Source organism: Siniperca chuatsi, linkage group LG1, assembly GCF_020085105.1.
Source record: "Siniperca chuatsi isolate FFG_IHB_CAS linkage group LG1, ASM2008510v1, whole genome shotgun sequence".
NCBI lineage: Eukaryota > Metazoa > Chordata > Actinopteri > Centrarchiformes > Sinipercidae > Siniperca > Siniperca chuatsi.
Genome location: NC_058042.1, coordinates 15,597,811 through 15,622,029, shown reverse-complemented (window position 1 = coordinate 15,622,029; position 24,219 = coordinate 15,597,811). Strand labels below are relative to the sequence as shown.

Genomic DNA, 24,219 nt, shown 5'->3' with positions numbered 1-24,219 from the left:
GCATAGACATCTGAGCCATCTTTGGTAACAGTTCCCCAGTCCTGTAATTACCTTATCTGTAGTGTGTAGTATACAGTATAGCCTAGATGTTGTGTTAGGTATAGAAAGTAGTTGTTTTACGTTTGTTCATTCTGTCATTGACCACCACAAAATATATTGCAAATTAAATAGCACACTAGCAAGCCGTAGAACTGTAGTCAGGAGCAGACTCTAGGTCTTATTAGTATACATTACTAGTATATATTAAATTTCATTTTTAATGTTAGTCTGTTAATCTTTTATTGCATTTTATTACAATGTTATTTTATTTTGTATCCAGAAAGACTTTGATATACTATTCTGCCATTACCACTCTAATGCTGCTCACATCTTAGGAACATGCATCTTGCCTTTACCTCTCATGTACTGTAACTAGAAAATATAAACAGTCTGATGCTCAACGTGATGCTGTTTAGCTGCTCATCTGCTGCAACTGCTCATCCATTAGGAGCAGAGGAAAGTGGTTTTGATTATGAAACAGAAAGCCATGAAGAGGAGCCTCAAATAATGCTCAGTGTGCCTGAGTAATGCTGAGCCCAAACAAAACAGAACAATGTGCTCATTAATTTATTTTTTTTTTGTAATCTCTCTCCCAGTGCCTACACACAGATTCAGAGAAAAGAGTAACTTATGGGACAAATCAGTTATCTGCTAATATATATCTTTAATTGTCACATGTGTTTAGGTGGTGGGTCAAATTTTCAACTAAATCAACTCAAGAGTTAATCTCATCCTGGGATTGAATTAGTGCCAAGATGATTTCAATGATGAGGATGAACTGAAGGAATATAAACAAGCTGAGGGAAATACACACAAAGCCTTGAGCTTTAACTTTTGATAAGCCCCTAACACTGCAATCAAAACATCTGCTATCTTAAAACAAGTGACATTGTAATCCCGAAGGACAAAGACTAAATCTCTCTCCCTCTCTTGTAGGAAGGATGAGAAAGGATAAAAAGAGAGATGGCTATTCAAAAGGAAAACTTGATTAAACTGCATGTTGCCTTGCTCCAAACCTCACTAACTAAACCTCTATAACTACACACTTTTAACCGATTCCCTTCAGTCCACATGCAAAAGCCCCTTGAAAGCACACACATAGCGTGCCAACAACAGTCTCCAGTTGCAGTCCCCATGGTTTTATTGTTTGGACAGTTTACAATGTCCATTGATGTGATCAGTTACATCATCAATACGAGACCTTAGCGAGAGGCTCTTGGTTTTCTCCCTGAAGCCAAAACAGAAGGACTTTGATGGCCAGTAGGGTCTCCAATAAAGTTTAGTGCTCTCCATGCTAATAGCAGAGTAACTCAATCCCCCAACACTGCTTACCACTTTGCTAGAAGTCTGTGACATGCAGGCTGGAAGCTTGTTTACAGAACTAATTAAGTCAAAGCTGTTATATATTAAAATGGCCAGGGCATTTTAAGAGGCAGCAGTAATGAAAACAGAGTAGCAAAAAATGCTTCACTAACTTGCCCCTGACTCTCTTTTATCTACTCTCTTTGCTACTCCAACTCGAGAGTGAGAAGTGGCCATCACACCATTTGGAGGAAGTAGGTTAGGGAGAGAGAACATCTGCTTTAAAGAACTTGCTGTTGGATAAACAATGTTGCATATGATCAAACTTATTTGAAGTATTGAGAGTAATCCCTGTTTATTTTTGGGTGGTGTTCTGTCTGCAAAGTGCAGCCAGCAGAGGCTGATGGGCAGTGGAACAGATGGTCTGAACATGGGACTCTTTTGTTTAATTGTGGATGTGACTTTTTTTTTTATCAGGGAAGATCTATGGCACATTTGGTCAAGGGAGAAGCAGGCTAACCGGGCTCTGCAAGAAAGGACTTTACTTGTATCTCTGTTCAAGTGTTTGAAATGGATATTTAGAAGTACGTTCCCATGCACACTTGACCCCCCATCGCCTCTCAAAACTATGCATCAAGGGGAATTTTCAGGTATCATTTGCCTTTAACTTTGTGATGAAAGTAAGGGCCTGTAAAAGTGAGATGCATTAGGGCTGTGCCCTTATGCTCAATGAGCATAAGTAAAGGGCCCTCCATGATATTAGTATTACTAGCCTCTCAGTAGTGTGTAAGGTACTTCATTTTAGAGTGTTTTCTAGACAGTGTGTCATGCTCTGTGCTACTCTTTAGTGGAGTGTGATATGGAATTACTTTTCCAATAGACTGTCCACTGTTGAAGTGAAAGGTTTAGGCTAGTGGCTTCACAAGAACATGTTGACAGTCTTTCTCTTGCAAAGAGCTCTTGAAAGAGCAGTAAATCTGGTTGTTGTGCTAACTGCTGTTTGAAACCAGAAGTTTGCTTTGCCTATGTGTATTATAAGAACAAACTGTGTTATGCGGGGGTATGATGCCCCATATAATGCCCATAAGGAGAAACTTAAGCTCTTAAGCCAAAAAAAACCACAAATAGTATCTCCTGTGAGGAGTGCTTAAAGGTGCTGGTGGAACAGTTTGTTGCAACTGAATGTTTGAAGAGGTAGAGGGAAAAAAAGAAAATGAAAGGAGAGAATGGGGATGAGGAGTTGTCAGCAAGAAGAACAAGCAGAGAAGGAGGAGGAGGTGAATGGAGAAGGATGTGCCTGACATCAAGCACACCCAGCAGGATAACATTAGCTTCACACAGGCAGCCAGGCTCACAGCCTTGACCACTGTCAGTGACCAACCCTGGATTACCCTGTACTGTCTGACCATGTCCAGCTACATGCTGCCTGGGTGGTCTGTCACTGCACTAGTCTGTACTGTATCAAATAAGGCACACACAAACATACACACACTAATGAGAATGAGAATGTCTGGCATGAGGTGCACAGGTTAAAAACTAGAGCAACACATAAATGTATACCAGAAGGAATACGATGAAAATAGGAAAAAAGTAAACAAAATTCCAGCCACACAGTATAATGACAATGTAAGTTTCAGTAGTTCTTGTGCTGTGTGAAAGCATGCCACGTTGCCCGTCTGGGACTGACTCGTTTCAGAGGCATTTACCAGCCTCTTTCATGTCCCCCACCTCCAGGCTCTTCTCCATCAACAGAACTCATTAGCTGTTGTTACTGCCCCCCATCCCCCTCTCCTTTTTTTGTTCATTAAGATGTGCTAATTATTCTCCTCCATATTTTAAAACCCTCCCGATTATCAACAGGCAATTAACATTTGATGAGAGTGATGAATGTTAGTGTGACACAAAAATTAAAGATAAAAAGACAAGAAATATAAAAAAGAGAAAAAGATGAGAAGGAGAGGCTAACAGAAGTTAGCAATGATGTTTACTTTAATGTCTAATTTTTATTGATCTGTGCCATTAAATTCAGACATTTGGCTCATGGTGACAGCAGTGGTGCACCAATTACACTGAAGAGGGAGAAATGCTGTAGTAATCAGCGTGGAAGAAGTGACAGGTATAAGCTGCTGAGTGTTAGAGGGCAAACAGAAACACATTCACTGACCTGGATCTGTTGCTGGAGGAGGTTGATTTTGTGCTGCTGCTGCAGTAGCTGCTGCTGTTGTCTTGCAATCTGGTTGGAAACAGAAGATGGGAAATTAAATGATCCCTGGCATAAAGAAGAGTAGGAACTAAAATCACATAATACTTTTGTTCAACATCATGTAGGAACTGTGCTGCAACTGCCGACACAATACCAGGGAGACTGCTCCTAAATGCTATCCAGGCCAGTTACAGTGTATTAAAATGTGTTAAAAGATAGTGGTTTAATTGGAAATAATATAGGGAAGAAAGTAGTGGGTTAATAAGGGAGAATAATATTACATATAATATTACAATTCTTTCCTTTTACAAAATATGGTTTTATAACCAAATGGCAGCAAAATCTGATAAAAATAAACATATTTTCAATTCTCTAAATGGACATGAAATAAACTGTGCTGAAATGCAGTCAAATTAGTGGTAAAAGAAAATAAATGATTTACAGGACAGACGAACGTGGTTATGAAGGAGATAACTGGTGCAGACAGTGTACGGGTGACAGAGGTCCCTGCCGCCCCTGAGTGACGTGCGTGCACACCGCAATCCTTCTCATTCCAGCAGTCCCCCTTTCTACATGCCCACTTCATTGAGCATGACAACCTAGTTTTAAGTGTCATTTAATTTTCATTTTTAAATATAATTACAAAGTGTTCACTGTAAGATATCGGTCGTCTGCAAATGTGTCAAGATTAATTTGTGCTGGCTTCCTCACGAGTGTCAACAGTTAATTACTGTGTTGTATCTTGATGGCTTGATGACATTCTAGCTCTCAGCGGGCTCCCTTGCTCTCCCTCTCTCCCTCTCTCCCTCTCTTTCCCCCTCTCTTCCATTTTATTAATATTCTTCCATTTTAAAATAAGATCAAATAATAAAATATCTTATATGACTGTTCATTTATGCTGCAATATCTACAAAGCCTACAGGGTTGAGTATAGTTTGCAAATGAACATCATTGATTGAAAAAAAAAATCAATACTGTTAATGTATTATTAGTGTACTATGACCAAATGCATCACTCCAAGGTATATGGTCTATCTCTTCATTTAAGGTCTGAGAGTGTGCTGAGAAAACTCTGAGTGAACTCCTTGCTGATAATTGACTCATAGCCATTAGGGTGGCTGGTGATAATAAAAGTGTCGCCCGTGTGGATAGTTTGTGTCCTTATTTCTTCCCAGACATTAACACACTTCATGGCCTCTGCTAATTTGCTGATTTGTACAATATGGCTCATTGGCCTGATTCGTGCTGCAAATCTAATGCCAGGCTTGTTCTAATAGGAGTCGATTTATAAGATATAGAGGACTTCCATGTTTAATATAACATTTAATTCGCACATTCCCTTGCATTTGTTAGTACAAGTCATAATAACATTTTTCCTACCACACAGCATTAATATGGGCGAGAGAGCATGACAGAAATATCTGAGGTAATATAGGATCTCTTAAATCTAACATTATTCCAAATTCCTATTGAGGACTAAGATTTTATTGGCATATTTCAGGCATGAAATTTAATATGAAATGGAGAGTCAAGTGACAATTTGTTACACATGTATTTAATGGGGTTTATTATAGAGATGGAAGGGGAAATGGAGTAAACAAGATTAAAAGAGGAAGTGGAATGAATGAAGGAAGGAAGGAAAGAAAGAAAGAAAGAAAGAAAGAAAGAAAAAGAAAGAAAGAAAGAAAGAAAGAAAGAAAGAAAGAAGCAAGAAAATAAAGAAATGTGTGGGAAATATGGAATATGGTGAGAGAAAAACAGTCTATTACCTGGGGTACAAAAAGAGATACTGTGAATGTCAGAAAAGAAAACTGTGAGCAGCTACCTGCTCCTGCTGCTGACGAGCTAACTCCATTTGCTGCCTCTGTTTCTCCATTTGTGAGGCGGCGAGCTTCTTCTGTTCGTCGTGGGCAGCCAGAAGCTGTTCGCGCAGGCTGATCAGCTGGGTGATCATTGTGGAGAGCTGGTGTTCCTTTTCTGCCAGGCTCTCTGGAGTACCTAGTGAGGGGAGAGAGAGAGAGAGAGAGAGCGGTGTCAGGAGTGGAAAGGATAAACACAAGGTGGAGAGCCTGAGTTATGAACACATATACAGGTATGAGTTATGCATACCTGAAAGAAAGAAAGAAAGAAAGAAAGAAAGAAAGAAAAGTACACAAAAAGTTTCATAGTGGCCATGACTAAATAACCAGGGTGTAGGCTTTTGTGAAAGCCTGCAGAAGGCCTTGGTCATTGTACACAAATATAGAAAAGTGACCATGCTGCGCACACCGATCATCATATTGTGCTACTGTACACAACATATCGTACAATGAAAACCCCACAGGCAGCAACCAACTGCAGTGAATTCACAAAGTGTTAAGGTCACACACAGCCTGGAGTTGTCTATTTTACTGTAGCCGGTGTTCACAGCTTTCACAGGAAGAAAGGGGTGGAATTGTTCCCGGCACATAGACAAAGAGCTGCGGGGAGCTGCCAAACTGAGGTGGCAGCTTATGTCAGACTACCAGGGGTGACTATAAAGAAAGAGTTGAGAGTCAGTGTTTGCACTGGCCTCAAAACTACACAAGTTTTTCATTATATGGCCGTTCCAGCAACACATTGGAGGAGGAACTCTGAAAGGACTGTTCAAACTAAATGGTTAAATGGTTACACACCAGAAAAATGCTCTGAATGCACTATGACAATCATTATTAAAGTGAGATTTGTATGATAATGATCAATACTGAACCAATACTTTATTATCTGTGTAGTTACTGTATGCATACTTCAAAAAGAAAAGCAATGACAAACCAATAGGCTTACTTCTCTCTCTACAGTCACATGTCCACACTGTGTGTGATAGAGAGAGCGGCTCCGCTGCACTGCTCTCTCCTTCCGCCTAATCAATGCTAAGTGATCCTACCATTGACTTACACCGCCAACATAATTGCCAGTGAGAGGCTAGACAGTAACTCACTCTCCTCCCACTGCACTCCTGTGTGACAAGCTGATCTGGGAGAACATACAAAAAAAATGAGAGAAAGAGGGAGAGAGAGAAGGATAAAAGCGTAGATCCAGATAACAGTACAGTGAAGTCTGGCCTGGGGCCAGCAGGAGCTGAATTCTTTCCTGGGTGTCTTCCTCTCGTCTCTGGCCACATCTGTCTTGAGTTTCTCCGAGAGCTCCCAGGGGCCCTCTCTACTCAAACTATTTTAATTTGACTAAACACCTGATTTATTTTATCTCTCCGATGAGGAAAGCCGTTTGTCTTAATAGGGCTTGTCAACCTCCAGAACCCATTCAGGGCAATTTACTGGCAGGCTTGTCTGAACCTCGGTTCGCTTTGCTCTGCCTCCGCTGCCTGCTGCAATGGAAGAGAGCTGCAATTCTCCATTTATCCTCCTAACGAAAAAAAAGCCCCTAAAAGCAGCTATTCATTGAGCCTGCGTGCAGTTTCCAAGGCCTGAATTGAATTCTTATTCACCCGACTACACTTGTTGTGAATGGCTTATCTGTTAAATTGATACAATCAGCACCAATTTTATTAACCTTTGGCTGTGTCCATGAAGGAGCTGCCTTTTACAGGTCACCAGCAAGATACATCGTTAAATCACTGCTATCAATACTGTAGTGGGAAGACGAGAGGAACTAAAGAAAGTACTAAAGAAAGACAGAAAGAGAAAAAGGGAGAAAGAAATAAAAGGAAAAAAAAAAGAAAGCCATCATCCAGATGAAGGTGAGGGCCACTGGTCCTCGAGGCTGGTATAGATGACCTTGAGTTGCCTAATTACACATTTCTCATGATCACTCGCTAGTTTAGCAGTGTCGACACCCCCCCAACAAAATTGCAATCTATTTTGTGTTTGTGTGAATGTGCAAGGGGACTGGTGCTTAGGGTTCACAGACGAACCTGATGGGCTAGTCTGACTGTGGAGAGCTCAGTCCTGCCCGGACACCAAAAGAATACTAACAGAGGGCCCATTGTTTTGATGTTGAGTTCAAATGTGGGAAGCCCAAACTGCCCTCTGTACTGCAATTTGGGCCTTTCATCTTTGCTCATTTTTCTTTCTAATTATTTAACACTTTGTTTTGTCTATTTTTGTAAAAATCAAGAATTCCAGAATTATTCAGATTATTGGTGAATGCTGAAGACGAACATTTAAACACAATGGCATCTCAGTATCTAAATATGAAAACATTGTGGAAGAATTTCACCTTGTACACAGCTTAGTAGAAAATCAGGCGCATATCTTTTCTCTTGAGTGGTTAGTGTAAAAATCTCTTTCTTCCTGCTTTAAATTATGGATCAGCTTTAAAATGCAGATAAAACTTTTATTGGTGGTGCAGAAGAGGAGAGTCGTGGTCTGTGTCTGACCAGCCTGCTGACAAAAGAGGCCGTTTCCTGCATATTGCATGGCTTTTAACAGCGGTGGGGCTGGGGTCTGCCTGTTAACATGTCTCCTCACATTGCGCTTCCGATGGCAGACAGACAGCCCAGAGATGCCTTGGCGCTACATAAACCCCAGCAGTTGGTCCAGACCTAACATGTTGTGACATCCTCCTGTTAGACGACTGAAGCTCAGTAGGACAATACCAGCCTGACACAGGAAGAAGATCCCAGGAGTGAGTGGTCAAGCTGTGCTGGCTCTCTTCTTGGTTTTTTCTCAGGCCACCGTGTTAACCTTAGAGATGCTAGATTGACACATAGGAGGAGGAGACGGGAAAGTTGTGTTGTTCAGTTTCAGCTCATTCAGCATTCACCTTTTGAGATTCCTGCCTTTTTTAAATGTCACAAAGTAGGGCAGAAAACATCAACGGGTGACTGAATAAATGATAAGAGGAAAACAAGCAGAGCCATGGTTGCTTGGGGAGGGATGGGGGTATTTGAGCCTTGGGGTCTTTGGATAAAAGGCACTTTGTAGGGGTGTGATTTGTTCTGTCCAATACCCACATCTCCCTCTCTCTTGGCTCCCTCCTCTCTGCTCTAATCAAGCAGTCTCTAATTTGGGTTCCAAGTCCAGTACCGGAGAAAAAGAAGGAGGGTTGTTACTTTGAAGAGTCCCGAGTGAATAACATAGATAAAAGATTCAGGCACAAAAAAAGAAGAAAAGCGAGGGAGGGTGAGGGTGAAAAGGGGGAAAATCACAAGGCACCCTATTCTCTTCCCTTCCTTTGGTTACGACAGCTGAGCCATTATGACCACATCTGAATTGGGTTTTTTAGTGCCAGAAGACTGGAATTTCTTTGTCTCTCTATCAGTCAGCTATTGTGGATGCTTCCATATGCTGCAAACCCATCCTAAGTAAATTAAGACTTGTCTAAATGCTACGATTGTATGAAGCTGTATCCGCACATAGACCACACATAGCTTGAATGCTTTGCGTGCTGAGTCTCTCTCTCCTCTTTCCTAAAGTGTGTGTGAATGTAAACATGAGTGTGTACAGATGTGTGTTGCATGCTGCTCCAATCAATGAAAGGTACATGCGGTAAAGGTAAATGCACACGTGTGTGAACTCTGTGGTCATCTGACCCTTTGTCCAATCCAAGAGCCAATTGAGTAGCAGCTAATGGCATCTATTGGCACCTTCTTTAGTGTTCAAAATAGGATTTTTCTGCTCACAGACCTTTCTTCAAAACCATAAAACTGCTTCAACAAAAGCATGAAACACAAGCCAATCATTGTACCAAATCACTTTTGTAATATTGAATATGACTGAAACATTCTATCCCTTCAGAAAAATGTCATATTGACTACATTGGCAGAAAACCAAGCTAGAATAACAAGAGCTGGTTTTATGGTATCCTTTTACTTTTAACTTCTATATACACTTGTTCAGCAATGCTACAAGGCCATATGTTTTTCCAGTAATATGGTGTTAACGCGTCTCCATGCCCTACAACCAAGACAATATGAGCAACAGCTGTTTTACCTGGCTTGTTGCCTCTGCCATGATATAAAACCTGTTAATCTTGCCAATAAAACCCCATTAACAAGCATGAGCAATGACTCACACACACATGTCATCCACTGGCAGCAATGACTCTCAGTCCCTAAGCTTTCCTATATGGTATGAACATATAGGCTACTTCACACTGAGAAACTGCCCATCATCTTGTTAAAAAAAAAGTCAGGCAATTTTTTAAAGCCACTTAAACTTAACAGCTTTTTACTTTTTGGAAAAGCTAAAGGTAGTCTGGTATTGTAAGCTTCTTACAGTGTATCTTTATGTATATCTGTATGTGCACATATATTTGAGTATAATTGAGATGTGACACTTTTACTGAATCTAAATCATTTAAATGGCTCAGCAGATGCTGATTGGTATATGGAGAGGTTATTAATAAAAGCACACTTCATCTACGGTGGTTTTGCTGTTCATGCTGAACACTGATGGAGACTAATATTTTGATGATAGAGGAAGCTTCGCTCTTCAGTATAATTATGCTAATGTAAAAGCTCCAGCACTTCACTGTCTATCCATGACACTGGACAAGGTACTTCATCAAAGCCAAGATAGAGGCTCGACCTGAAAATATTACTCCACAGGGAATGCCAGTGACCCTGAAATTCACACTGAAGACAAAGAAATAACTCAACACAGAAACTTTACTTCTGTTCTTTCAGTAATTGAATGAGTCATTCTTTGACTCTATAATACAGTACGACAAACCAGAGATCCTGGCACCATGGAGGATGTTGCATGTAGCAAAGATCATTACACGAATGATGATGATGATGAGTCTGACCCCTGTGCCCTTAAAATAAATAAAAAGCATACACAGTTTTCATGGTCTCTCTCATACAAATCGCCTAAAGCCTGCAAGACAGTGATCAAGGCAACAGCTTACTGTCTGCAAAACCTTGGAAGTGAATTAGGAGTTAGATGTTATCTCATTCTTGTCACACAACATTTATTCATTACCTGTACAGCTGATAATTAAAAAATAATGTACTTGATGCCTTGGACTGTGCAAAACAGATCCTTCAAAAGATTTTCAGACTGTTGTCTTTGATGAATAAGTGTATCAACAATGCCTGTGTTTTGCCTGGGTTTAATCCAGATCACAAGCAACAAATTGAAATAGCTGAACAGGAAGCAAAGACAGCTGAGACCAGTACATGTATTCACAAAGTATATAAGAACACCCACTTAGTTCTCAAGCTGCCAAGACATTTGTAGGTCATTAGATCTAACCAGAGATCATAAATGCTTGTTTTACACTTTACTAATATAACATCAGAGTGGCTTTAGGTAGGAGAGTGAATTCACTATGCCAGGAGAGCATATTGAGCTTTAAATGAAAGATGTGATGGTCCAGACAGAGCAGAGCAGGGCTCTAAACTGAAGTAAAAGCTGTGTAACTGGTAGTGGTCGGCGTGGAAATAGAATGGGAAGTGGAACAAAGAATTCTGAATTTCTTTGGGCTATAATGCATAATGCATTTTCTTTAAGAACTACAAGTTATGTATATAATGTGAGGAGGCCCACATGAATGTAAAGTTGGTTTGAAGTGTCATAATAGCTCATTGGGCTATACTGCATAATTTAAAAAATGGAGGTGGCGCATGCAGTGGGAGAAGGTCCAGGTGAAAATAAAGTTGATCTGAAGTGTCATAAAAAATTAGAAAGATATTGCTAAAAATCTGAAAACCTCTCCCATTTTTCATGCACTTTTGTGACAGTCCCTAAAATTCAGATTTTGTTCGCATCTGTTCAGAGTGCATTATCTGTTCAAATCTGAATAATGTATTCGTATCGTATTTACATCCTTAGGGCTAACGCAGGTCAGCCCTTCAGCAGCTTTTCATGGCTGTGAAGATACAATTTGCTTTGCCAAGTGTCTTTTTATAAATGAATGAATAAATGATATAGGTGTGTTTTTGTCAGCTCCATAAATGTTTTATATTCTCTTCAAATGAAAACAGGATTAATACGTTTAATATGTTTGTTTGCATGAAATGTGTCATACAACTTTAAAAGTCATTAGTTAAACAAACCATGGCAAACCACAGGAATATAATTCAACACAAACAGAGAATTCTATCCCTGTCACACACACATACACAAACACACATGAGCACAACACTTCCTTTTTTACCTCCATGGCCACAATAAATTCCTCAATTCATTAGAGGAGAAAAACACACAGTCCAACACTCTCATACATTCATCTGGCAAATGTGGCCTGAGGAATAATGATTTACTGTGGCTCATATTTCACTTGAGTGCACAGGGCAAACAGTTGACTGAAGTGTTGTGGAGAAAATGCTAACTGAGGCATTTTTGACAGGAGCAACTGGACAGATACTGTTTTGTGCTGTTTGTGTGAATGTTTTTGTATGTTTGGGTAAATATAATATACATAATATTTATATACAGTATGTTGTAAAAAATACACAAGCCATTTGAAGTCTACTACACACAATTCTATTCCTACTTGTTTCTAAAGCTACATAAGTCAGTTTCACTGGGAAATGTGCGCGCAGATATTGTGCTGTGTATCTCCAGTGGCATCAAAACCTCACTTCATGGAAGCCATTAAGCATAAAGTTACATTTTAAAGTGAATAATCATGTTTTGAAGCTAACCCGTACGGCTGAACAATATGGGCTCTGTGTTCACACAGTGGACTCCTTTCTGTCTGTGCGGGAGTAAAGCCAGCACAGGTACGGCCAGCATCAAATCAGTCTCAGCTGCCGCCCTGCCCTGCCCTGAGTTCTCCTCCTAAAGAGCTTCCACTTATCTGCCTGCCACAGGACTGTCTGTGTGCACCCGACCACTGTCATGTAGACACCATTCTCAAATTGATTGTGACAGTGCAAGAGCCCTGATTTTTCTGCTTCAGAATTCAAGCTGCTATTTCAATGCTAGTGTACAGTGCTAAGCTTTTTTCTTATTTTTATTTTTTTAGCAAATTCCAAGAGAATGAATACAACTTGTGTTCCAATTTAGTAACTACATATTTTCCTTCAGTTTGAGTAAATGCTTGACCATTTTGCTTTTTTTTTTTTTCTCCCAACGGGGGGCCGGGAAACTGGCACTCAGCAGGGAAACTTAAACAGCTCTGTTGAGTATGAGGTTCAAAGACCCTGCACAGAGCAAGCATGCAACAGAGAGCAACCTTATCTGCCACAGGACACTGACACAATGTATGTGTGTATATATACATACATACACAGTGCAACAATGTATGGGATTATACGCGTCCTAAAACGTGATGAATGGGGGGCTTGGCATTTTTTAAAGAGAAAAATCTCTTTCAGGTATATAATTATAAATGTCGAGTCTAAGTATCCACGTCTAAAATCTTTTTCTCTGTCTCTCTCTGTCTCCCTCTTGCACTTCTCCTTCCACCTTGCCTCCTATTATCTGCTACTTTCTGCGGTTTGGAGCCATTCCAGTCGGCCTCCCTTTCTTGCTCTGTGGTTTTGTTCAGGAGATTTCATCTCCCTCCTCATCGTTCCTGCAGATTGACAGCTAAGCTCAGGTATGAAAACAAACAGTTAGCTCTGGAATTGACTGGTGAAAAGAAATCCGCCACTAATGCTCCTTCACAAACTCTCCTTTTTGCCTGCCCCTGCTGATGCTAAGCCCCTACAGCATACAAGAAAAGGCAGATGGAGATTTGAAATCATTAACCCTTAATAACACCATTCTACATGTTTGGTTTAAGCACACCACCTCCACTGGATTATTGTGCTTGTTTCTACTGACTCTAAAACCTAAAAAAATGTCTTTACCTTGGAAACAGCCCATTATGCCAACACCCACATGACAATAAGCTATAATTATAGATGTGTCATCTGTAAGAGGTAAATGGTTGGTTGGGTTAGCAGACCTTGAAAATCAAATCTCTGATGTTGTTGATACGATTGTTTTGTTTTGTTTGTTTACTGTATGTGCACGTTCACCTCAACAGGATAAAGTATTCTGGGCATGTTTGAACACAACTGCAGTCGAAGAATGTCTTTCTTTTCACGGGTAAAAGCCTCAGGTCAAATTCTGTCACACTTATTGTTTTTGATTTTTTTTCTAAGAGAGAGACAAAATTATTTCCTCACCTGTCAGATTCCACCACTTCCCTCTGCAATAACACAATTACTTGTCTTTCAAGGTTTTGATGGAACAATGTCAAAAGACAGCCTACAAGGTGCTCAGTATAATTGGTTGAGGAATTGATGAGCGATCAGCATAGAATATACAAGGCCACTCTGCCAGTAGGTGCTGTAGTCTACTTTCTTTCTTTCTTTCTTTCATTTAAAACCTACAGGCATGTTTGCCTTTTGTACTGATTTTAACCTAACAATTAATGAAACCTCTGATTCATCATAACACTTTAGATCTTAATCATAAGGTGTTTTCTGCTTGGTACCTTTGTTTGTGTTTTAATTAGGCGGACCTTGTGCTTCTCCAACCCTGGGCTTCTTTTTAATTGCCCGTATTTACATCAGGCAGACATCAAACGCAGAGAGAGAGACACATTTGTAAGGGGGAGCACAAAGCAGCCCTTTGAAATGTCTACAGTCATATGAAATGGCATGCTAATTAAAAATCTAAGGCTGCCACTGTGATAGGAGAAGCATTTATATTGGTAACTGTGGTGCATAGACTGTCTCCATAACTCATCAACAGACAGAGGCCATAGTGTTTATTATCAGACTCCCTACCTGTTTACAGACCACCAAGTAACCTTCCCGTTCCCATTCATCAAACAGAAGAAATGCCCTGCCTGTAATTTAACAGACCAGCTTTCAAAAGGCTAAATCATTTTAAACATTTTACCTAGTGCACTTTGATCTACAGTGGCATACAGTATACTAGGGCAGGTACAATGAATCTAGTTTACCAAGCAATGATTTATTTCTCAGTTCATTAAGGTTATTGCCAATGAATAAACTTATTAGAACATTCAACAGCCTTTTTCCCCCTTTCCTCGGCAAGTGTAATTCAATAATTAAAACTAAACACTAGTTTTATTTATTTATGTCACCCATATTTTATAAAAAGAAACATTTATGGAAATGATCAAAATCACCTGCAGGTTTGTGAATGGTCTTCATGAAATGTTATTAAAAAAACATTTAAGTGTTATATTGAGAATACACTGAGTTCATATTTTCTAAGTGGTTACCAAGAAATAAAAACAAGACACAAGAAGTTGTCTGATGAAAGTAATCACTGAGGGAGAGTGCAGGAGCCAGTGACAGCCCGGTGTTATCAGCCAGCTGGTATTGTGCTTTCCTGTACTGTATAAACACACCAGCTCTCAGTAACAGTCAGTGCTAAGGACCAAGCAGCCCTGCCCATCCTCGGCCCACCTTCACCCTGTCATAAACAGAGATTTTGGGGGAGTGCTGAGTTGCGCTTTGCCCTGCTGCACTTGATACGCTGCGCGGGGCGTTCACTGTCAGAGTCAAGACATTCCACTCAAACACAGGCTCACTGAGGAGACGACTCTGTGCGTCTCAGCACCATCTCCTCTCCTGTCTTAACGACTTCTCTCCTCACAGCTCAGCCATGCTCTGTTTACATCAAGCACACTTTGGGTTCAACAATTACCAGAGCGACATGAAGGTACTATATGTACCAGAGCAGAGTTGCTAGGCTCAGGGCCGTCTAAAGGGACAACAACAATAAACCGCTGACAAGCACGGAGAGCCTTAGAATGGGTCTAAATGGGCTGGAATTTTGAAGACAGCAGTTTGGACGGAGTCGGGCATTCCAACAAAAGATAAGGGAGGAGAGAAATGAATGAGGAGGGCAGCCAAAGGCCTTTGTTTTGTTTCAGAGTACAAGTTTCTGAGATTATACAGTACACAGATAATGTACTGTATTTCTGAGGACACGTATGGAATGAAGGACTTGTTAACACGGCTTAAAGTGGTGTTTGTGAGGTAAATCTGCTTGGTTTGATGCAATCCATGTAGTCCTACCTTTCACTTCCGCCAGTAGTTCACTGGTGTTGAGCCTCTCCATCTTCTCTTTCCAGTCTTTAGAAAGAAGTTTCTCCATGCATGAGGATTCTGAAAAATAAATGAAAAAAAAGAAAAAAATATAAGTAGTATAAGTAATTTGAATGAAAAAAACAAATTTAGGGTGCCTGTTTAGAGTGTATTTTTTATGATTATGGAATATTGTGCACAGAATATAGTTTCTTTTTTTTTTAGAGTTTTGTGGATAGATCTCTAACTCTATTCCCTTCAATAAAAATTAAAGGAAGTCAGTGTATCAGAAGAAAGAGAGGTATTTTATTTGATGGTATTGCACGGCGAACATTAAAAGAGACTCAGGCTGACAGTTGAGAAATGAGCTAAGGGTGGAGTGAGGAGGGAAGCAGGCATTGTGGGGATAGCATAAGGGCAGAGACGCATATTAAGTGGGAGGCAAGGAGTGAGACTGGATATGTCCGAGTGTTCACATTGCTGCCAATGATGGAAACAATTAACATTTGTCCAGCAGACAATGAATCAGAGGAGGAATGGCTCCAATCTGCCATGCTGTCGTTGGGGTAGCTGATAAAGAACACACTGGGCCGGCTGACCCAGGCCTCCACCATCCCTGCACTGCTTAGGGGTCAGCCTGTTCCCATCAAACACCAGCAGCACAAGCAAGCCTCCACCTTGAGCCACTGTCTCCACAAACTGCCTCCAATCTGAACCAGATCAAGACATACAGTGTCCAGTCCTGTTGAGCCTGATTAAACAAGCAGCAATCCTGTACAATCCAATTCTGGGAGAACAGTGAATGTACTGTCTATTTGATGGATTGGAACAAAATGCAAAACCAAAGCAGGCGCACTGATTATTAATACAAAGCCCCGGGGCACCATAGTGAATAGTCTAACCACATATCTAACAGTGGATCATTTACGAACATAGTTCTGGCAACAAAAGGACACAATTCATAAACATGTTTCAAATGATACCACGGAGGAGGTTTTCCTCAGTTTGAAGTAGCTGTCATGTGTTTTTGATTCCAAGTTGCACATTATGTGAAACACAGAGAAACAAGGAGAAAGACTGAAAAGGGCCTGTCACAAGCAATATTTTGGACGCTTCCAGTTTCACCATTATCATCCTTGACATCAAACACAGACGAGATTTATACAGTTTAGAATGTATACAAGTGTTGTTTCCTTTTATCTGCCTGTAACATCTCTTGCTCTCCGCTTCCTCAAACCAAACACCGTTGATGCCTCTGACAAACACACTGACTTCAGAGGAACTGGGAGTAATGGGGAGTCAGTAGTCCTTGTGGCCTTGTTTAAGGATGGCTTTCAGAGAGATCAAGCAGAGTGACCATTTTGTTTGATTGTCCACTTCCTCCAATGTGATGGGGGTCGACAGGACATCTTCATTTCAGGGTCATTATAACATTACTTTTGCTTTATTGACTTTCCAATTCCCAACTCACAGTTTGTCCCCTTGACCCTAAGAGAGGGAGAGAGAAAATGCTGTGTGTGTTTGTGTGTGTTAACTCCCTCCGTGGCACAAAGATCACAGATCTTAAAACAAGGGTTTATGGGTAGCAGAGCTCAGCTCTTCTTCCCTGTGCCTCACCCCTGGGTGAGAGCTTCCTCTCCAGGAACAACAAACTCCCCTCAAACCATAATCCTCAGACAGACAGAACATCAGTGCATGGCACTTTCTCCCCTAAAGCACAGAAAAGGCTTATTTTTTAAAGTGGTGTAAAGGGGAATTAAACAAACACAGTGAGCATATGTTAATATGCACACATATGTGCCCCCTCTCTCTTTCACACACACACACACACACACACACACACACACACACACACACACACACACACACACTTTCATCACAGATGCTGCTCTAGCACTTGATCATTAAGGAATGCACCAACTGTTGGAGATAATGTGGTGCCAGCTTCCATTCTACTCCATTCCTCCCCCTCCTTTCCACCTCCCTACCAGGAGAGCTGCCGCTCCCTCACTTCTCCATCCCCTCCACTGGGCCAGACACGACCTGCCAAGTCCTCCAACAGGAGAGACTACAGCTGGAATGCACCGCTGTCCTCCCTGCCTTCCACCTGGGAGAGGTGAATAATGACCTGGATTAGTCTATAAAATAACTCTCAAACATCTTTTAGTGTTCGAACAGCGTGGACAAAAACAGACAACCAAAAATGGATTTGGTGAAAGCAGAGAAACTTTTGCGCAGGCGTGCTCGAGCAAAACAGTAAATGAGTCAGATGTCTGGCTTTTTTCAAAGCACCCTTCCACAGCCTATTTTTCAGAATAATTTAGATTAATAGGAGGAATGCTATTTCAGTTTCAAAATGTCTGTCTGTTTTTTCTGGAGAAATTATAGATGCCAATGGAAACACTGGTTAGTACCAACATAATAATTACTGTCAGGATATGACACAGAGAATGTCAGAAATTGATACACACTGTATTCACCATAAAATAACAAATTATTTCTGATAAAAGATTCACACTTTACTGATTACACTGGATATCAAGTGCTGGTGGGTTTGCAAGGGAAAGGCAAACATAATTATTTACGACAGTTAGTGCAGAACTTCTGAAGTTTTGTGTAATGAAGAGTTTTCTGCTCTTGTCCTTTCAAAGTAGGACATCACATACTGGGGAATTAGCTAAAACAAGAGAAGAGTCCAGTGAGTTTATTTTTATTTTCCTATGGGGGCTCTTAAATCTCTCGCACCCCCACCCCTTCCATTTCTTCCCCTCCCCCTCTCGAGATAAAATGTTCTGTGGCTGGGGAGCAGGCCATTCAGCTGGGATGAGAATGGAATGAAAACAATAGCCCTTATCAGGCTCTTATTTACATTTTCCCAGCGTCCCTGCAGTAGACAGCTTGGCTTGTCACCAAGCCCAGATCGCCCCACTGGACCCAGACCAACTTCCTCCAGCCCCAGTGATTCCAATGGTCCCTATGGACCCTTGCCTGGCACAGACCCCCTCCACTCTGCAGTTAGCAGAGATAGCACCATACAAGACAAAACTACTGGGGTATGTGTCCAAGACGTGTTTCCATTGAGAGAGGAATGGTTTCTGGACTACTAAGCCTGTCTGGGTCTTATTGTCTCTTCTCTGGGACTGGTGCTGTATGGCTGGAAAAATGCCCTGAACCCTTTCCCGAGATATTCTAAGAGTTTCCAAGTGGCACATTTAGAAGAAAGTGAATAGTCATCACTGATTTAATACTGCCAAATTCAATATGTTTATCTCCTATCAGCGCTGTCATCTCTGGTATACAGCTTTCCTGTGCAGGTATTCTGTGATCTTATTGATGTGGGTGAACAGGCGCAGGGATTGAGACACCTAAAGCTGAGATGAGTTGGCTAGATTAGGCTTTTTTTTAAACTGTATTAAAAACAAATCTAATGATCCTCATAAATCTCAACAAAGGAATGTTTCTAGGTTGATGTGTGACATAAACAAAGCTTTCAGCACCTGGCAGTCAGTGCTGCCAGAATATCATGTTCAGTATAAACCACTGAAGTGAAGCTAAGAGGCAGGTTACCACTAACTATCTGTCCTGACACCGACTGACTCCCTGACAGTCCTGAAGGAAAATTTCTTTCCCTCGCATATTTCATACAGTATGCTCTCACTGTTGTTACTCTCTGTAGTTTTAATGCAACAACTAATAATCTGAATTTATTGTTTATTGTTCATACTGTAGACAAAATACTTTTATTAAATTGAGTGCTAGTTAGCTATAAATGCCTGTGGTTGAGAGGCGAAGGTAGGGGAAAGTCGTTTGCTAATTTATGTTTTTATTGCTGCTCTTAACATTCAAACGATCATTGCAAACTGTAGAAAAGCTCGAATCACTGAGTGGAACACCAAATAGACAAATAAACACAGCTTCAAACAAATCAAATCTTGAATTGAATTGGACAGTAATAAAGCAGATCTTAAAAATTCATGACACACTAATTTTCAAATGGCTCTCCAGATTGCCATGGAGATATGAAAGCCAGTGTGTATATTAAAGTTAGCAAATATACCAGCACTGCTTGGGCAAAAGGGCCATCTTCACTTTTACATATCAATGTTTTCAATCTCTAAAAAGTTTAATCTAATAAATTTGTTGATGCAACAAAACATGCCATCATGTTTTAAAAGACCGTGGCTGCCTCAAAGCACAAAAATGGTTTGTTACAACATGCAGCAATTGGTATTTCATTACCCTGTGTGTTGTCAGCAATGAAATCGTTTCAACTGTCTGCCACCACATTCTGAGCTTCTCTGTGTGCAATATTCTCCTGGGAGAAAGATGATACTTGTGTTTGAGTGTTTGTTGTGTTGAAAAGCCGTTGGCAGAGAAAAGAGGGCTATCTAGGAGAGTCAAATTAGTCATAAGTCATGGATAACAGACTAAGAGACCTCCCCTTTAGCATTGGCCTTGTATATCAGTTGTCCCAGCCTCAAGGGGAAACATGTAATTACTAAATCAATGATCAACTGACACTGACCATATAAATTATTACCTCCCCAGAATGCAGAGACCCAATACGAGGCAAATAGGGAAACAATGCTATTGGCAGTGAGGAGGAGCCAACGAGTAGAGGAAATGGGGTTTAGAGTCTCTAAACAAGCTTCAGCTTGAATGGAGCACATTTTTTACAGTTTGCAATAATCCAGTTATAGTCAACCAAAACCAAAACCTCCACAGAACATTAAACATGGCATTAGGAAGATCTATGAACGACAAAACCAAAACTGAAGAATGCACCATTTAAACAAAAATAAAGAGTGACTCTAAGCAATGACATGAAATAAAAATAATTTCTTGTTGCAATTTCAACATATAACAAAATCACAGTGTTAAAACTACATGTGAAAAAAAAGGATTTTTTTTTTTTTACTATAACAATAATGCAACTACATAATACTGTATAACAGAGAATTGTATGAAACCTGACCTACCAGTAACCATCATTTCCTTAAACAAGCTTCTTTACCAGTTTACACTACAGGTCTAACTGGAGGTCAATAAGCTTATGGAAATGCTTATGTTTGCTTGCTCCAACCAAACAAGGCACAAGCGTATAAAATGTGCAAACATTACATATGCAATTAGTTGAAAATATCTTGGGCCATAGAACGTGAGGAAAGGTTTTAGGCTGCACAGAGAGTTCTAGAAATGGAGGGCAACAAAGATGTTAGGCCAATATAATGCCCTGCGTATGTTCACAATAAATATGTCTTGTCAAGGAAATATAGTTGTGTATTATAATATGTTGATGATTGTAGCCTGGTGATGCTTAGCTAAAAGGTCTAATGAAGTAAGCAGTGGGATGAGGAATATCCACTTAGTTTGAAAATTACACAAATCACTGTTATTTTGCTATGATTTATATAGTCATAAATGATGCATTAATGACTTCTCTATATGATATTAGTGCTTTTGATTTACTTCATTATATTGATTGTGATTACACATGTAAAAACTATGTCTAAATTCTAAAAAAAAAAGATGAACTGGAATGTCTTAAATAGTTTTTTTAAGCTCTTAAATTTCACTCCCACATTCAATGTTAGATACAGTATATTTCTTTAATCCAGGCATACATTTCTATCTCAGAGATAAAACTCTCAGAATCTCAGTCAGACAATGACAGGCTGACGCCTAATTTCTCATCCACTCTGTACTGCACGGGAAACAAATCAAAAGTCGAGATTGATAAAAAAGAAAATGACTGTGACACACTCCAAGGAGTCCTTTGAATATCTTAATCACAGACACACTAAAAACAAGACCCCATCATCACACCAAATAAAACATAATAATTACAAGAGGCAGGCAGGGAAGTGAAATGCAGAGAGAAAACATGTTTTTGTCATTCAGCCGGTAGTCCCTGAGACAACAGCTGTTGGATGCTGCAAATACTCCTGAAGTCTCCATAATCATGGCGTTATTGAAGTGAGGACAAAAAGGGCACTAATTGCAAGGGAGCAATCGGAACGCAATAGGTTACACACCCGGGTGATGTCGCACAATGCAAACGCTAAAGAGGGAACTGGGGGGGAAAAAAACATTCTGAGCACAACAGTGCGTTATCGCTCATTTTCAGGCAATTACCTTTTCTCGTTGTCAACAGTTTTAATAACCTCTACCATTTCCAGAAGACTTTTTGGTGCAGTTAAATAATTCCAGCTTTTTAATATGTAATTACTAGTGCTGGCATGCATAAATAAAAAGGTCCAGACATGTCAGTGTATTGTGGAGCACCTGCTCTTCGTGGTGGGCTTTCTTTAACTGACACCTAATCATTATTCCACTGGGTGAACATCTCTGTGAGTCACCTTCAGAGTATCCTGTTTGGTCATGTAAACAGTTGCTATAAATATATTGTAGGTAACCTGGATAAGATGTGCTTCATTTGAGGTTCTGATACATCTTCTCGCTCGCTCCCTCATTTCCTTTCATCCTAATTTCCTCACTTCTTACTGTATTTTTTACTTTTTACTACCTCACCTGTCTACATGCCTGTTTGCATAAAGTGCCATTATTAGTTGTTAGTGTCTAGAAGGGGTCATGGGTCAGTTGTACTTTTTAAGTCAAAAGTCTTTTCATGAATAGGAGTTTGAGAAGCTGCTTTGCGGAAGATGAGCTCAAGGCTGATACTAGATCAACTGTCTTATACATGGTGGTTACCATAGTTTGCATTCAAGGAATAAATAAATGAAGTGGTGCTGAAGGTTGTAGAGTTAAATGCCAAGTGGACTGTAAGACCTCGACACATACAACCACAAGTCAAAACTATTACACCCTGCGGTTTTAAGTAGGAGAATTAGGTGCAATTTGCAGGTAACGTTTTGATTATTTTAGCTTTTTCCTCAGGCAGCTAAACATGCTGGCCTATGTGACCAGGAACCTCTCCCTTATCCCTCGCCTTTATCTGCACTGACCAACGTGTTAATCCCACAATGTTGACCTGGCCATTCTGAGAAGACGTATACACACGCAGCACCCTGACCTCTCTAAATAGGACACGTGTCTATCAAGCATATATGAATTAACCATCCCCAAGAGGCTTCACCTCCTGAGCTGAGCAGCATGTGACCTCTCCCAATCCATTTTACTGCGGCACTCTGTGGCAATCAGGCTTGAATTATTAAAGTGAGCAGTGAGCAATGATCAATTCATTGCAGCCCTTGCTCGCAGACTGCCCGGCCGTACTTCAGCAGAAATGACATTGAGAACACTTGAGTATGCTTCCAGACAATGCACATAAATGTGAAATATGTCAGACCCAATATGTCAATAATCATAACTGTACAGGCTGAGGCCATGTCCAGGCTAATCCTACAGAAATGCTGTTAGATGACTGTGGGGTGAGCAGGTTTCAGTGCTGTGATTCCTTACAAATGCTTTCCTGAGAGAAAGAGTGGGAGAAGTTGAGGATCAGACAAGAGGTTAGTGTGCTGCATGCTGAGAAGTGCTGTGCATCACCGCCTTCTGTACCTTACGTCCCTTGAGAAGGCCTTTGGGAATGATGTTTATAATAAATATTCTGTGCATATTTTTTAATATATCTTGAAGAAACACTACTGAAGACTTGTAGGCCTTGCAGAAGGCATGGGCCAGAAAAAGCCAAGATTCAAAGTGAAATTGCAGCCTTAACACCCTTTTATCAACACAAATGAGAGAGGGGAAAAACAAAAGCAAAGAAATTGAAAGAGAGAAAGATTGCAAGGAAGTATGCAACTCAAGGAACCTGGAAGTAGGAGGAGGGCAGGGAAAAAAATCCAATCAAAACTTCGTGAGGAGCAGATGAGGAGCCAAGATAAACCAGTACTCAGAGCCCCCAAAACTGCAATCTCCCCTTAAGCCGGAGAGTGGCAGCTGGCAGAACAGCTGGTGAATAGGATTAATGTCAGAAGAATGAAATAAAACTCAACATATGTCCGAGCCTGAGGTGTTGGGACTGTGCGTGATTGTGCCCCCGATGGATGCCATGTGTGCATCTGGAAGGAGCTGCTGTGCTGCTCCGCTCTCTACCCCACAAGGTCACTTTTAAGAACTAGGACCATTAAATGCTTGGATAGCAGAATGAACTTTTGATTCCCTCTCCTCTCCCATCCTTTGCTTTTCAGCCTCTATACAGGCAGCAGTCTATTGAACATGGCTATCAATACAATCCACCCTGCAATCATCAAGGAAAGGAACAATTGCTTATTTCATTAAATTAAGGAAGACCAAATAGTACATGTAAAAAGGACCAGACAAGGTCAAAGTGGAGGTTTTATTAAAATGGAGCAAGATAAAACACAAGCAATTTATTTCAGTCCTGAACAGAAACAGAAAAACAGAAAAACAGAAACGCAGTAATAGCGAAAAAAGACAAAGATATAGCGATGCATGCGTGTGTTTGGTTTACTAGAAAGAAAAAGTAGACATTACTTCTGGAATCTCAGACGATTCTTAAGAGGGGATCAGCACATTACGAGGGGAAATATGTGGACTTGATTTCAATTTATAATTTCCATTTGATGTTGGTAATCATTAGGGTCCACACACTGTAATAAATTATAATAATTTAACACAAAAATTAAATTACTGGGTACCTTGCATTGGAGGGATTTTCTTTGGGTACCCTGCAATTTAACTGTCAGATATAAACTTGCCTGCTAATCAATGCTCGAAAACATTCACATTTATTCATCTATGTTAAATTAATAGATGTGTGAAGAAAA

The 24,219-nt window shown here is 40.4% G+C and overlaps 1 protein-coding gene across 12 annotated transcripts in view; it reads right to left on the bottom strand.

The window, feature by feature from the left end:
- The window catches only part of LOC122874085 (transcription factor SOX-6-like), a 140,508-nt gene that overhangs the window by 53,141 nt on the left and 63,148 nt on the right, over nt 1-24,219 (bottom strand). For all 12 annotated transcript variants that reach the window (XM_044191679.1, XM_044191725.1, XM_044191708.1 and 9 more), the window contains 3 exons: nt 15,458-15,547; nt 5,369-5,541; nt 3,506-3,574 (listed from right to left, as the gene is read on the bottom strand). In XM_044191679.1, coding sequence (XP_044047614.1) covers nt 3,506-3,574; nt 5,369-5,541; nt 15,458-15,547 — 332 coding nt within the window. The remainder of the gene's footprint in view (nt 1-3,505; nt 3,575-5,368; nt 5,542-15,457; nt 15,548-24,219) is intronic.